Source organism: Salminus brasiliensis, chromosome 17 (genome assembly GCF_030463535.1).
Source record: "Salminus brasiliensis chromosome 17, fSalBra1.hap2, whole genome shotgun sequence".
NCBI classification, from domain to species: domain Eukaryota; kingdom Metazoa; phylum Chordata; class Actinopteri; order Characiformes; family Bryconidae; genus Salminus; species Salminus brasiliensis.
Window position 1 is genome coordinate 13199925 of NC_132894.1, and position 16677 is coordinate 13216601.

The 16677-nt window shown below is 40.5% G+C and overlaps 1 protein-coding gene across 1 annotated transcript; it reads left to right on the plus strand.

Moving 5' to 3' along the window:
- Positions 1–4343: 4343 nt before the first annotated feature.
- LOC140538567 (keratin, type I cytoskeletal 19-like) lies at positions 4344–7604 on the plus strand. The gene is made up of 8 exons (XM_072661186.1): positions 4344–4906; positions 5112–5194; positions 5293–5449; positions 5812–5973; positions 6065–6190; positions 6886–7106; positions 7243–7256; positions 7377–7604. The coding sequence occupies exons 1-8, from the start codon at positions 4433–4435 to the stop codon at positions 7421–7423; spliced, it is 1284 nt and encodes a 427-aa protein (XP_072517287.1). The 5' UTR covers positions 4344–4432; the 3' UTR covers positions 7424–7604.
- Positions 7605–16677: the final 9073 nt, after the last annotated feature.

Genomic DNA, 16677 nt, shown 5'->3' on the forward strand with positions numbered 1-16677 from the left:
ACTGTGTACAAGCACTCATTAAAACCATGTGTGTGTGGATTTGTTTTGTATCTTTATGAGGTAGTTGCCAACAATCTTGCAATTTTAACATTCTTCCCTGATATATGAATTCCACATGTTGAACTAACTCCAATACTGCATTTAAAAAAAAAAGAAGCACATTTTAATGTGTGTTTAGTGTGGTCTTATGCACTGTACTGTGGTCTTACGCATTTTTGCACATTTGAGAAGTGAAATGTACTCCATGCCACCCTCCAGAAAAGCACATGAGCATGCATATCAGTACACAAAACACTTGGATAGGCAGTGAGTGTCATTGTGCCACTGTGGAGGAACAGAGTTTTACAATTCCTCCATGACACAATTGCCCTTGGTCTTATCTACTTTTTGCATGGCCTTTCCCACCATCTTAAGAGTGAAGGGGAACAGTAAAGCAGTCAGGAAGCTCACAGCTGCCATTTGCTTTTGCCTTTGTTTCATCTGGAGAGAGACAGAAATAATTAATGTTATGGTTCCGTTTGCATTTGCCTCACTCCTTCGTCCATCTGGGATTTTAGAGCAGCTTTGTTGTGGCAAAGTCATCTAAAATGATAAAAGACATAGCTACTAATGTCAACAAAACAGACTGTTTATAAAAATGTTAATTATAATTTTGCACGGGTTTACTAATCCCTTGGTGTTATGAACTGCACTTTATTATTAGGCAAGATGTTCTTCAAATGTTGCAGAAAATATCTTGCTTGCAGATACCAGTCTTGTCTTAGAGACTTGGCTTTCATCTTAATGCATTTTTGTAAAAAAGTCATCTTTAATTGAGTACTTTCAGGCAAAGCCGGGATTTGGAAAAGTCAAGGGTGTGGACAGTACAGTTTGCCACTGCTATAGAAACGGCGTGTTTGCAGGCCTGCACAGGCCTGTCCTCAAGAACTCTCCCATCGGTCAAAACTGGCAGTTTCAGACTGTGGTCCATGCCTGAAGAGCCCTTATCATCGCCTTTTCTAGCCACTGCAGAGCACACCTCTACATGGCTGAAAGTATAGAGGGGTGGAGTACTGTTTACACAGTGAGTCATGGCTGTGAGTCGCAGCTAGCCTAGCACACTAATGCAGTGCAGACAAAGGCAGACTTAAGAGCTAGAGCTCATGTTTTAGTGAAATACCTGTCTAATTCCAGTTTTTTTTCCCATGTGACTGTTACAGCTTGTGTGAACATTAGCAGTGCAGGTGTAACCTAAACTCCTGTACAGGTCCATCACAGAAAGCTGTAGCAAACATATTTCGTTTTGTCACAATATCATCACAGCATTGTATTTAAAAAATGTGAATCCTTTTTTAAAAACAGTGTTAATGGCTTCCTCTGTGTACAGCTGAACAAGTAAGCATGGTATCAGAATGTGACAGTATATTGGAAGCCAGTGAACCTAAAGCTACTCTGCAAATGTAAAAAATCTCTGGATAAAACTGCAACTTGTTTGATTAAAATGCAATGATAGTATTTCACAATTTTGGTGCATTTGGGGTAAAAAGGTTTTATTTGCTTATTTATTTACAATTGTAATTAAAATAATTCAACCCCGTTCCCAATATAACAAGTGGCTGCTACAAAAAATAGAGTGTAGAGAGTGGTTTCTACACAAAATGCTCATTTTAATGACTACTGCAGTTTTAGACTTATCCAATACCCTTCATGACAAGGATCTTTAGTACTTAGAAGAGTACTCTTTTGTTGCAAACATTATGCATAACCAACCAGACACCAACCAGACACAGCGGTCCTAAGGAATCTAAGCCCATTGGCAATGACCTTAAGTTCACTAACATTCAAATCCCACCAAAGAGTTCTGTGGGGTTCAAGTCACCCGACTGCAATAGCCACTCCAGAATCTTCCAGGACTTCTTCTTAAACCAAGCTTTGGTGGGCCTTGCCATGTTGTCCTGTTAGACGATACAGTGATGACCAACTTCAACTTTCTTGCAGAAGGATTTCCTGATACTTGAACCCATCTTGCCCTGCACATGCTGCAGGTTTCCTTTGGCAAAGAAAGCAAGCAGCCATAGAGCATCATTGAGCCACCACAATTCTTTGTAGAAAGGGTGCTCTTTCAGAGTATGCTTAATTCTTCTTGCTCCAAACATACTGCTCACTCCTTCAGAAGGCCACCATTGCACCAGCTATAAGACACTTACTCAGTAGTCAAATTCATCAATGTTGTTTTGGAGTGAAATAAGTGGTTCTTCACAACCAATGAGTGAGCGTTGGCAGCCAAACCAATATCATATTTGTTGAATATTGTGTTGCTACGTATTACATAACAAAAATGACAAAATGTTGTGGCATATTGTTTCTGTCATAAAAAAACCTTGTATCTTCAAAACAGAATCTTTACACATGAAAATGTTCCAACTTTCAATTAAAAGTAATATAAAAAGATTTTATTCCATGTCACTTTGAAGCATTTCTGTTGGCACGATTCATCATTAAATTCTGACAATGTAAGGAACAACTGACAGATATCCTTGTACAACCTCTTGTGAACCAACTGAGCTACAACAAATACCAAACTGAAAGAATGCAGTCTGTAACACTGTAATAAAATAGGCACAGCCTTACTGTTTAGATAAAACTTTGAAGCCTGTTCTATATCTTTTTCCTGTGTCTTTTTCCTGTAAATAATGTAGACATCTTATGCATGTGCACAAAGGCCGTCTTTAGTCTATTGTTTAGTAAGTGAGTGTGTTTCTCTGTTTCAGTCATGGGTGGTGGCCCGTGTGAGCAAGACTAATGTAGTGTGTCTCTCAACAGTCCTATTGGTGGTTGTTTTTTTGGAGAAGCAGGGCTGGTTGTATGCCTCGAGGGGGGATGTGAGATCATCTCTGGCATCCAGCCAACCCTTTCTTCCCCCTCTCACCGGGTCACATCTGGAACTCTGTATCAACTCAGATACCTCACTAGTGAACAATGAAAAGAGAAGGAGGAAAATAAGGCAAAGACAAGAATGGATAATGTATCTTAAAAAACTTTAAGCAGGCTAATAAAAGCAATAGTGCAAAGAGTACCGAGAATGGAACATGGGCAAAAACCAAGGTGGTTTGTAGTGAACATTTTGGATAAAGTGCTCTGTAAAAGAATTTATTTGTAATTTTCAGTACCCTTAGCCTTAGGTGACAAGGCTTGTTTTGACTTTCAGAAGGGTATCAGTAATGCAGGGTACATAATCTTCTATTTTTTACTGTGCTTTTAATATGTTCATACTGTGCATTAGTATGTTAAAAGCTGGTACTTTCAAGCTTATAAGCTGTTTCTCAGCGCATTAAATTTAAGAAATCCATTAGTCTCCAGTACACAACAGACTATATTTAACTTGGCATGGTACTAATGGATTTGAAACATCAGGCAGATGCTTACATAAACTTAAGCCCATTTGACCAAGGCAAAGAAGATTTGTGCATGATGTTTCTTTTCCCCCCTGCATCTATTTTAATGGACAGTTGAGTTTATGTGTTGCTAACCTTGAAATAAACCGTCATTGACATGCAGCTCTAAATCTGATCCTGACTCTGCACTGATGATATGTTTGCTGTATACAAAGGTTATTTAGCAAGATTTTCAAAAAATATAGTACATGGAGTTCTATATAAATAAAATAATCAACTGCTGGTAAGGCCCACAGACTGGTGCTGCCTGAGTGCAGTTATGCCTGATAAGGCTGCTAGAGATAAGGTAATATGCATGGCCATGTAATAAATGGGGCAGGACTTTGCAATGGCATTGTTACAGTTAGATACTATTGTAACTCACTGATAATGTGTATCATTTGTAAACTGGGTGTCTTCACTTTAGATGAATAGCATCACTGATTTGCCTTTCAGTACTTTAAAAGAATCATGATTGATGCAATTGATGTTTTAGATGCTTTCACAGGTAAGTAAATGTGATACAGTTAATGTTGTTCCTTCCATATAGGGTTTCTTAAAGCCAAGCACATTTGAGCACACACTGTACTCTCCACTTATTCCAAATCTTGCTGGTAGAATGCAAAGTTGGCAGCCATGTACAACTGTGCACACACACATACACACAAAACTTTTATTCCCCCAAAGTATGTTGTAAACCTGGTGGGGCACTCACATTGTATTCTCCCTTTTGTAAACTCTGTGGACACTGCATGGAGACACACACACACACACACACAAAAATTCCAATGCACTTTCCTCACAGGGGCGGTTGGTGGTTTCAGCAGTGTCTGGCACACACATATGTCCTCCCTCCTCTTCACACTCACTGATTCAGCTTGACCCGCCCCAGAGCTAAGGCTATATAAAAAGGACTGGGTTGGACACAGCTGCACACTCCAGGAGACTCCAAGGCAACTCCCTGACGATTTTCTCCCAGTCCTCTTTGCCACTCCTTCTGCAGCCATCCATCTGTCAGCATGTCTCTCAGAAGCCACCAGATACAGACCAGTGGCCCCTTTGGCTTCACTGGAAGCTCTGTGATCACTCAGCGGCGTGGAGTCTCTCTGTCCTCTGTACCCAAAGCCCACAGCGTCTATGGAGGTGGCTCCACAGGAGGCACCCGCATTTCCTCATCCATCTCGAGGGCCGTGTCTTCTGGCTATGGTGGTGGACTGGGTGCTGGATTCAGTGGTGGAATGAGTGGAGGAATCGGTGGAGGTGGCTTCAACCTGTCTTCTGCCCTGGACTCTGATACCATCCACCTGAATGAGAAGGCCACCATGCAGAACCTGAATGATCGTCTGGCCTCTTACCTGGAGAAGGTGCGCTCTCTGGAGGCTGCCAACGCTAAACTGGAGCTGCAGATCCGTGAGTACTATGAGAAGAAGGGACCTGCTGCCCAGAGAGACTACAGCCACTACTGGGCCACTATCAATGACCTGAAGGATAAGGTATAGTTGCCCTTAAGCTTTTGAATTGGAATTGTAGATCTATAATTAGTCCTTTGTAAGGCATGAATTTATTTTGGGGGGGCCTGACATGTAAAGATTTAACCTAGATGTCTAATGGCCAGGGGGCACAGTACCTTTACTGTCATTTACACACTTTGTACTGTTTGCTCAGTCAATAATGTATAACAGCTATCCCTGCTTTTAGATCAAAAATGCCACCATCGGCAATGCCAACATCCTTCTACAAATTGACAACTCAAAGTTGGCTGCTGATGACTTCAGGACAAAGTAAGTGGTCACAAATCATAAAAATAAATATATTATATATTCTATCAAGCCATTTGTTTAAAAAAAAAAAGACATACAAACCTCTCGCCCCTGACCAGGTATGAGCATGAATTGATGATGCGGCAGTCTGTGGAGGCTGACATTGCCAACCTGCGACGCCTGCTAGACCAGACCACCTTGACAAAGGCTGACCTGGAGATGCAGATTGAAGGTCTACAGGATGAGTTGGCCTACCTGAAGAAGAACCATCAGGAGGTTGGTCATATAACTTTCTTTGTTATGATCCCCCAAAGCTCCCCCAAAGTAAGCAACCTCCTTAGGGCCAAACCATATGGGCAACAATCAGTGAAGTTAGAAAAGATTTATTGTCTACATGAACTTTGTAACTCAGCAAGTGCTTTGGTTGTGCTTGAGACTAATTCTCTTGTAGACCAGGCCAGTAACAGTAACTTCTGCCAAGAATCTGGCCAGTGTGCAAATGCCAGTCTAAAAATTCTCCTTATTTGGTTGAGGAATTACACAACCCAACGTTCACTTTTTTGAAAAAAAAAAAACCCATGAAGTAAACCAAGAATCCACAGCTTTTTTTCATTATTTTGCAATATCTGTTTTTGTAGGAACTGGCAGCTCTAAGATCTCAGCTGACCGGTACTGTGAACGTGGAGGTCGATGCTGCTCCTCAGCAGGACCTGAACAAGGTTCTGGAGGAAATTCGCTCTCAGTATGAAGCCATCACAGATAAGCACCGCAGAGACCAAGAGGCGTGGTTCAATGACAAGGTAAGATTGTTGGTTCTAAAGAATGCTTATTATGATCATTAGAATTTGCATTTAAAATAATATATATATATATATTTCCCCTATTTCCCAGTCGGCAGGACTAAGCAAGGAGGTGGCCATCAGCACAGAGACCATCCAAACATCCAAGACAGAGATCACAGACCTCAGACGAACACTGCAAGGCCTGGAGATCGAACTGCAGTCTCAGCTGAGCATGGTGAGCAATAAGAAGGGGAGAAAGATAAAGGAGAAGACAATGATAAAAGAGGTTTAGTGAGACAAAGGAAAGGAGAGAAAAAGGGATGATAATGAAATGCCTGGGAGGAGTTTGATCAGTACCAGGCACATGGGTGGGGGAGGGGAAGTAACACCAAGTTTAATTAATCTATGTTTTATGCAGTGTTCTACATCTTAGAGAAAAAAATGAGCCAGGGAGGAAGGGATGGGAAGAAGACTTTGTGAGGGAGGTAAACATAGCCAGAACTTCAAAAGGTCTTTGACACCTGGGTGTGGATTTGCACCACCTTGGTGGAATACAAAGCAGCTGTCTGTCAGCATGTCTTTTTTTTGGGAAATTTTGGAAATAGTCCACCACAGGAATGTTTGTTCTTGACTTGAAAGCTGACACATAGACTGAGAACAGCATCATTGAACTGACCCAATCTAAGTGGAACATGAGTTATGAGCAATCCCTTTGGTATGCGAGGTCAGAAGATTACGCTTGAGTAATGGGGAATCTGAGACTGTGGGTGAATTCATGAGAAATGAGAATAGTGTCAAGCCCCAGAAGGTTATCTGCTTTTCAGTGAATAGCCTCCAAGAGTCCTGTTAAATGTCAAGGTAACCATAATAAACACCGGTAAACAGTGCACCCTAGCCAAACTGTTTCCATAACATCTCTGTCTTTTACAGAAAGCAGCACTGGAGAACACACTAGCAGAAACAGACGCTCGCTACAGTGCCATGTTGTCAGGTTACCAGAACCAGATTAACATGCAAGAGGCAGAGTTGTCCCAGGTGCGGGCCAGCATTGAGCAGCAGGGTCGTGACTATGCCTTGTTGCTGGACATCAAGAGTCGACTGGAGCAGGAGATTGCCACCTACAGGAGCCTCCTGGAAAAGGAGGAGTCCAGGTAAGGCTGGACATACATGCAGCTTGAATGCTTTGCTGATCAGAAAGTCCAGTGTTAAGTGTTAATGCTCATATCTGGGCCCTTGGGTTGTATGTTATGGCCACAACTCATGTATCGTCTCCTCTTCCCTCCTTAGGACCCCAGGCACAGGTAATTATCACTTTTGCTCATTACAAATTTAAGAATACAATTTGTTGGTTATTCAATAAATAATGTAGTTGTCAAGTATTAATGCCTTTCTTTTGTTTTCTTTTGTTCTTTCTTTTACAGGTGGATCTACTGTCACAACCACCACCACTGTGCACACAGTCAAATAAGCAGAGCAGACTACTTTCTGAGACACACTCACCAACACTTAGTTCCCATGGCTCACTGCTGATAGTTTCACAGTAAATAACAGGTTACAAAACCTAGGAAACAACTGAAATAACTTGACCATGCTTCTTCATGTGTGAGAAAAACCTGTCTCTGAAAATAAAGCTGCTGGCAAACATACAACCCTTCTGAACTGGCTCTCTCATTACTGTCCTACTCTACTGAACTGTTCTCATCATTTGGATCCTGACACAGGCAAACATGCACAAGTAATGACTGAAATATGATACATGACTGAGATATGTAGAAAAACAACATATCATAGAATGAAGACACTACCAAATGAAACTGATCTAAAACTAAGAACATTTTAAATATATAATTAATATACCAATTAAGCACACTAAAGCTGTTTAGAACTGCAACAGAACTGTTTTTGATGTAGCAAAAAAGAAAAAAATACTGGCTGGGTTTCCCAAAAGCCACATACAAAGGTCATTGTTAAATGGTAAAGTGAACATCATATAAAATATTCTCTCCAATAATTAAGATCTAATTATCTAAATACTTGGGAAATTGCACCCTGCTCCATTTGGGCCAAGTTGATCTTTGCCCCCGCCTGGTGCAAAAAAAAGAAAGAAGCCTGAATTGCAACATATTCAACTCCTTGCTCTCCTACGCCCGTTGCCAGGAGACTGGATCATCACAAAAATACATTGAGCTGAAAAGCAAAGTTTAGGCTGTAAAAAGAGTCAAGCGTTTGTTGATCATAAACTTATCAGTAATGCTCTTTGCCCTCCATAAAAAAATATGATTAAGCCAAATAAAAAAAAAGGAAGTGAAAGAAGTGTTTAGCAATGTTTGGGAGTTAAAAGACAGTGAATTGACAAAACGTCATGGCATTCTTCTCCTTGATATACTCTTGAAGGTTCAACACAGGTTTTTCCAGGGCTGGGGTTCGTTGAAGCACCTTTCAGATGATTAGGTTTGTTTAAAGAACAGTTGTTGTGAGTGAGAACTCCTTTCCAATCATGTCAGTCCTTACCTACATTTCACACCTATGTGTGAAATTTGTATAAAAACACATTCTCGAGTAAAAGTGTGACATTGTTTGAATTACAAGAATTATATACATTTTCATCTATACCTCCAGTAGCGATATATTTGCACATCATTTCCGCCCAGTGACTCAGTCCTACCTCTGTAGCTCAAAGCAGAAGGCTAAAGTCATACATTCCTTTCCCATGCTATATGTTGCAAGCATGTATTTTTCCTTAGACATTAACTTAAATATAACCAACAAAGGTCATTTGATATGAACTTCAAATAATATACTTACAACATGTAACAGATTCTTGTTAACTTTCTAGAAACCTTTAAGAATAAGTTAGAAATTCAGTTTACAGTTATTTTAAATCAGCCCAGTTAACCTCTGTGGGTATTAACACCATTTTGCTGCTGTCCAATGAAAAATGTGTCTCTCCATTTTTGTTAGGGTTCATCATGATTTGAACCCTGCAGTTTCTCTGTACTTTGAGTAAATTATTCTAGATGAATGGACAAATAGAAATCCTCTAAATTACTTGGAATAAAATATATTACATTAACCACTCAAAGTTCAAAACATTTTGCCTTCTCCTGTAAACTCACCATTTTGGAGATACATGTTTTTAATTGGGCAGCAATGACTTACAGTGATAGGACCTTTGCACAGACTGTTTTTAGTTGTATCCCTCCCATAGAAGCTTGTGAATTTGATTCATTCACTCAAGGATTTCTGACAAACTAGTGAAGTACATGCAGCTGTATTGCACTCTTCTTACAGCAAGAGGAAAAGCGGGACATACTGAATTAATTCTGAAATTCTTGTTACATTTTTACAGATTCCTCTTTCACATCTGTTTTGCTAATAATATCAGCTGTGCAGAAAAACATTTAAATGCAAAATAGAAGCACTTTCCCTATAGTCTCTGTCTTTTGCACCACAGTGTACATCCACATCCAGCACCATTAACAAACATTTATAGGCTTCTAAGGACATGGTGCTAAATTTCTTACATTAAGGATTAAAAAACGGAAATAATTAAACTACTAACAGTCTTGTTTATTCTATAAAAAAGTACATACTGGACTTTTGCCAGCGCAGATGTTATTTCAGTAGTTTTAAGCACTTTCCAAAATTTCATTAACCTGAAACTTCCTTGGCCAAGCTTAGTCCTATTTTTAATAAACTTAGCTTTGTTAATGCTTCAGGTGGAGTTTTTTCCTTTCAAGCTAAGACTGGAGAACCGTGACAGAGCTGCAATACTAAACCACCTTCGCTTCAACTTAATAATAACATGATACCGCTAATAATTAACGCAATAAGACTCTGCCTGTGCCTGTGGCATGGCTAGCCTAGGCGTGGCTGCACTGTTTACCCATTTGGCATTAGAAGTGTGTTTTGCAGTCAGAGCCCTTTCCTAGGGACTAAGTATTTGTTCAACCTGTATGGACTCAGGAAAAGCCATAAATCAGCAATCATTGTCAGTTGAGAGGGACATCAAACACAATTTCAAAAGAGGGACTATAGCAATGTTATTGCTGCAATCGAGCTTGCAGCAGTGCCTAGTAGGTGTGGGAGATATACTGACTCCATAGGGCACTTTTAATCTAAAGTCTTAGAAATATGTTTTGCGATTGTATTAACTGGAAAGAATTTGCATCAGTGGTTAAGTAGACACTCAAACCTGGAACTGTTCTTAAAATCTGTAAAGCACTGTATGCTCTTATATACATAAGGGGTGTTCATTTTTGTTACTGCTGAATGTTTAAACAGTAAAACATTTTAAACACTTGCTAAATCAGCTGCCAGACTTTCAGGGGCATTTCTTTTTTACCAAATAAAGTTTTCAGTCTTTCCAAATTAAGTCACAGTTGAAGCAGTGATGTTAGTGGGTGGTTAAACTATGTTTAATGGTTTTTGGAAATATGTTAATATTGTGAAATTTAAAAAATGGTTTAAAGGAGGCGAACGGTATGCAACTAATGCCAGACTTGCCCTCTGCCTACTATTACAACATACTGCAACAGACAGACTAAATTTATAAATGTCATAAAATATTTCTTAAGAATAAGTACTGCATAAGATAATACAATGAATGTAACCAGAAGTTGAAATGACATTACTGTTTACCTGTAGTCCAACTGTAAAATAAAGCCTTTAGACCAGAAAATGAGCTAAAGTTATCCTAACTTTTAGGCCCTAAACCTAAAACCTCTGGACCCACGGACAGCAGAGGAGCTGAAACGTGTTATTTTCACCTTGTGATTCTTTCAATCATAAATGAAGTGATAAACTGTGATAAAGGTCTTAGCAATAACAAAAGTCACAGGTGCTGTCACCAGTATAACAATGTAATGCAAAAAACACTAAAAGCAATTAAAATGTAAATGTTCATTAGAAGAAATGCAAAAATTATTATTTAGAAAATGCAGTTTTTGGCACAACAAAATGAACACTAATTGTTAATTACTTTCTGTATGTTGGGGTAAAACTAGATTTCTATTTTTGGTTATGATGGCGAGGGTTTCATTTAGACTACGTGCAGCGTACTGCCACATCTATACACAGGCACCGCCCCACTATTGATCGGCGCGGTGGCTTTGACCTGCTCCGTTTCCGACCTGGGCCGGTTCACCCATGCTTTTGCGACTTCGTAGCCCCGAGCTCCCTCAGAAGCACCAAATCAATACAGAACGGACACCCGATAGACGAAGTCCATGACAGCCCAAAATCCCAGCCTCCCGATAACTTGGATTACAGGCGCGCGCCACTTCGCCCGGCGGCAGTCGAGTTGATTTGGGGAGGTTTTAGCCTGCAGATACAAACTCACGCTGCCCACTGGTGGGCAAACGAGGAGTTACACAGACCTAAAGAGTCTCTTACAGACAGCGCCCTCTGGTCTTTTATCTTTTAGTTTACATTGCTTGTTACATTGAGTTCTGTGCTTCATCTTCACCAGTTATTCAGTTTTCAGGTAAGATGCCACGTTGTTTTAGGCGAACATGAAACCTGTTCACTGTAGTCTACTGACAGGGCGGTTAAAACCTCTGTAGACTAGTAGTACATTTCATCATTTTAGACTGAATGAATAACAGTCATGAACTCAACTGCTTTGAAATGTGTAAATCAGGAGTTACAAGAATAAACTTCAGCATGTTTAGTGCTCTGTCAAAAATACAACCATTCTATCTCATTTCTATATTCTTCCATGCTCATTTTGTTATGTCCTTTCTCATCAGGCTTGTAACTCTCTTCTTCCTTTTTGATTTCTTTTCTTTTTGTGTTTTGGGATTTTTTTCATGATATTTTCAAGGCTGTTCTGGTTTAGATAACATTTTCCCAACTGTGTTCAAATGTCAGACCATGGATGAGTCAGGTCTGTTAGCAATATTTTTTCACACACATGTTTATTACAGTATGACTCCTGTAATATAAAGACAATGATCTTGTTCAGTATCAATACTTGCAGGCCTATTTGTGCTACACCACAAAGTAGCATTAATAAGTTTAGTTACAGTCTAAACTTGGTATTAGTATACCAGCTTTAAAGTAAAAAGAAAACAACAATGCACTGAAATTGACATTTTTAGTCTCTTTTTAAAAGTCTAAGATGTTCTCACGGAAAATACTAGCGTGTCAACTGGCTTAAACTTTTTTCCGCATAAAAAACGTTCTCTTTACTCCCATGGCACAGTTTGACTGACACAAAGGCAAACAACAAGCCCTGTGTATTGTGCATACACTTTCCTTCTGATTCGCCATTTGTACATTTATTTTTATGCGGCCAAAAGTGTTTTTCTTCAGTCATTTTGTTTTTAAGATAGTCATTTCTTTTGCTCTACTCTACCTCTGTAGAAAAAGTAGTGCTTCTGCCATGTGTACTTTTTCTTCAGACCATTAAAATCCTAAAGACTAATCGTTAAATTGTTTCTGTCCGAATATTGCAAGGAAACAAGTGTTTATAGTATTGGTTGTGATGTTTAAGTAGTACATTTCATAATTTTAGAATCAGAATCAGAATCTCTTTATTTCACCAAGTATGTTACTCATACAAGGAATTTGTCTTGGTGAGAGCAACACGTATGACAAGTAACAAAAAACACAGAACACAGTCTTAAACTAAAGGAAAATGACACTAAACAATAAATAGGGTAGGAGATAAATTAAAAAAGTAAAAAGTACTAAAGGTAATAAAGAGCTGAAAATATATTTACAGAAAAGAAAAGAACATCTGTACAGGTGTGCAAATAGTCATAGTGCAAAATAGGCAGAGTGCAAAATAGCTGTTCAGTCCGGTTTGGTACAGTTCAGTTGTAAGTTTAGAGGTTTACAGTGGGAGGTGACCACTGTGATTGAGGAGCGCTACAGCTCTGGGGAAGAAGCTGTTAGCATTACGTGTTGTGCTGGTTTTGATGGACCGCAGTCTTCTACCCGAGGGGAGTGTCTGGAAGAGGAGGTGTCCAGGATGTGAGGGGTCAGATGTAATCTTGCCAGCCCGCTTCCTCACCCTGCTGGTGTAGATCTGCTGAAGTGATGGCAGGTTACATCCGATGATCCTCTCTGCTGTCCTGATGATGCGCTGGAGTTTGGTTCTTTCTTGTGAGGTGGAGGAACCAAACCAGATAGTTATGGAGGCTGTGATAATGGACTCGATGATCGCTGTGTAGAACTGGATCATCAGGGTCTGTGGCAGGTTGAATTTCTTGAGCTGTCTCAAGAAGAACATTCTTTGTTGAGCTTTCTTGATGATGGAGATGGTGTTTTTCTCCCATTTCAAGTCTCTGGAAATGGTGGTGCCCAGGAACTTGAGTGACTCCACCATTGATACTGCAGTGTTGTTGATGTGGAGGGGGGGAAGGGTGGGTGGATTGCGTCGGAAGTCCACCACCATCTCTACAGTCTTTTCTGTGTTTAGCAGCAGGTGGTTGTTGCTGCACCAGGACACCAGCTGCTCAATTTCCTTTCTGTAAGCAGACTCATCACCGTTGGCTATGAGGCCCACCAGAGTGGAGTCATCTGCAAATTTCAGGATCTTTACAGCTGGATCTTTGGAGACACAGTCATTAGTGTAGAGGCTGAAGAGAAGGGGTGAAAGAACACAACCCTGAGGGACTCCAGTACTGAGTGTCCGGAGGTCTGAAGTGTGCTTCCCCAGCCGCACCTGCTGTCTCCTGTCTGTCAGAAAATCCACGATCCACCGACACATGGAGTCTGGCACTGACAGCTGGGAGAGTTTGGCCTGAAGAAGCTGCGGCACAACAGTGTTAAAGGCCGAGCTAAAGTCCACAAACAAAACCCTAGCATAGTTTCCATGGCTGTCGAGATGTTGCAGGATAAAGTGCAGGGTCAGGTTGACCACATCATCGATAGACCTGTTTGCTCGGTACGCAAACTGCAAGGGGTCCAGCAGGGGATCTGTGATGGACTTCAGGTGGGCTAGGATCAGGCGTTCAAAGACCTTCATGACTACAGAGGTCAGGGCGACAGGCCTGTAATCATTCAGTCTGGTGATGGTGGATTTCTTGGGAACTGGAATGATGGTGGAGGTTTTGAAGCAGGCTGGAACAGAGCAGAGTTCCAGTGATCTGTTAAAAATGTCTGTAAACACTGGAGCTAGTTGGTCACAGCAGTGTTTTAGGGTGGATGGAGAGACTGAGTCGGGCCCGGGGGCTTTCCTCACCTTCTGTCTGCTGAAGAGCCTGTGAACATCCTGCAGGTTGATGCAGAGATGAGCAGGAGGCAGAGGTGAGAGGGCCAGTGTGGGGGTGGAGGTGGAGGGGGGTGATGGGTGGTAGACGGTCTGATTGTCTTTTGTGAGTTCAAATCTGCAGTAGAACTCATTCAGGTCATTGGTGAGGTGTCGGTCGTTCAGAAGGTGGGGGGTCTTTCTCACCTTGTGACCAGTGAGAAGCTGAAGGCCTTTCCAGGCTGAAGATGGGTCGTATAATGAATAATAGTCATGAACTCAACTGCTTTGAAATGTGTAAATCAGGAGTTACAAGAATAAACTTCAGCATGTTTAGTGCTCTGTCAAAAATACAACCATTCTATCTCATTTCTATATTCTTCCATGCTCATTTTGTTATGTCCTTTCTCATCTGGCTTGTAACTCTCTTCTTCCTTTTTGATTTGTTTTGTGTTTTTTTTTTCCTGATATTTTCAAGGCGGTTCTGGTTTAGATAACATTTTCCCAAATGTGTTCAAATGTCAGACCATGGATGAGTCAGGTCTGTTAGCAATATTTTTTCACACACATGTTTATTACAGTATGACTCCTGTAATATAAAGACAATGATCTTGTTCAGTATCAATACTTGCAGGCCTATTTGTGCTACACCACAAAGTAGCATTAATAAGTTTAGTTACAGTCTAAACTTGGTATTAGTATACCAGCTTTAAAGTAAAAAGAAAACAACAATGCACTGAAATTGACATTTTTAGTCTCTTTTTAAAAGTCTAAGATGTTCTCACGGAAAATACTAGCGTGTCAACTGGCTTAAACCTTTTTCTGCATAAAAAACGTTCTCTTTACTCCCATGGCACAGTTTGACTGACACAAAGGCAAACAACAGGCCCTGTGTATTGTGCATACACTTTTCTTCTGATTCGCCATTTCAGTCATTTTGTTTTTAAGATAGTCATTTCTTTTGCTCTACTCTGTAGAGAAAGTAGTGCTTCTGCCATGTGTACTTTTTCTTCAGACCATTAAAATCCTAAAGACTAATCGTTAAATTATTTCTGTCCGAATATTGCAAGGAAACAAGTGTTTGTAGTATTGGTTGTGATGTTTAAGCCTGTAACCCTTGCTTCCATTTATGTGCGGGTTTTGCAGTGGAATCTAAACCTGTTAGTGAATGCTGAGGACAATTGTTTCATCAGTGTCAGTGAAAAGAATGTATTATTTGAGTTTAAACCACAGTGAATGAAAAAGACTGAGTCCCGCTGTCTTGCTCAGGCTGCACTGCAGGGTCTATTCACAGGCGCCATCCCACTACTGATCGGCACGGGGGCTTTGACCTGCTCCGTTTCCGACCTGGGCCGGTTCACCCCTCCTTAGACGACCTGGTGGACCCGAGCTCCCTCAGAAACACCATATCGACACCGACCTTAGCGCGGACACCCGATCAACATAGTCCACGACAGCCCAGAATCCCTGAACTCAAACGGTCCGCCAGTCTCAGCCTCCCAGTAACTTGGATTACAGGCGCGCGCCACTTCGCCCGGCGGCAGTCGAGTTGATTTGGGGAGGTTTTAGCCTGCAGATACAAACTCACGCTGCCCACTGGTGGGCAAACGAGGAGTTACACAGACCTAAAGAGTCTCTTACAGACAGCGCCCTCTGGTCTTTTATCTTTTAGTTTACATTGCTTGTTACATTGAGTTCTGTGCTTCATCTTCACCAGTTATTCAGTTTTCAGGTAAGATGCCACGTTGTTTTAGGCGAACATGAAACCTGTTCACTGTAGTCTACTGACAGGGCGGTTAAAACCTCTGTAGACTAGTAGTACATTTCATCATTTTAGACTGGATGAATAATAGTCATGAACTCAACTGCTTTGAAATGTGTAAATCAGGAGTTACAAGAATAAACTTCAGCATGTTTAGTGCTCTGTCAAAAATACAACCATTCTATCTCATTTCTATATTCTTCCATGCTCATTTTGTTATGTCCTTTCTCTTCTGGCTTGTAACTCTCTTCTTCCTTTTTGATTTCTTTTCTTTTTGTGTTTTGGGATTTTTTTCCTGATATTTTCAAGGCTGTTCTGGTTTAGATAACATTTTCCCAACTGTGTTCAAATGTCAGACCATGGATGAGTCAGGTCTGTTAGCAATATTTTTTCACACACATGTTTATTACAGTATGACTCCTGTAATATAAAGACAATGATCTTGTTCAGTATCAATACTTGCAGGCCTATTTGTGCTACACCACAAAGTAGCATTAATAAGTTTAGTTACAGTCTAAACTTGGTATTAGTATACCAGCTTTAAAGTAAAAAGAAAACAACAATGCACTGAAATTGACATTTTTAGTCTCTTTTTAAAAGTCTAAGATGTTCTCACGGAAAATACTAGCGTGTCAACTGGCTTAAACTTTTTTCCGCATAAAAAACGTTCTCTTCACTCCCATGGCACAGTTTGACTGACACAAAGGCAAACAACAGGCCCTGTGTATTGTGCATACACTTTCCTTCTGATTCGCCATTTGTA

Excerpts from the sequence above, each read along its gene's own strand:
- LOC140538567 (XM_072661186.1), top strand. The coding sequence starts at position 4,433 with ATGTCTCTCAGAAGCCACCAGATACAGACCAGTGGCCCCTTTGGCTTC. Across the intron at positions 5,195-5,292 it reads GCTGATGACTTCAGGACAAA|GTATGAGCATGAATTGATGA; the intron begins GTAAGTGGTCAC and ends GCCCCTGACCAG. Across the intron at positions 6,191-6,885 it reads TGCAGTCTCAGCTGAGCATG|AAAGCAGCACTGGAGAACAC; the intron begins GTGAGCAATAAG and ends TGTCTTTTACAG.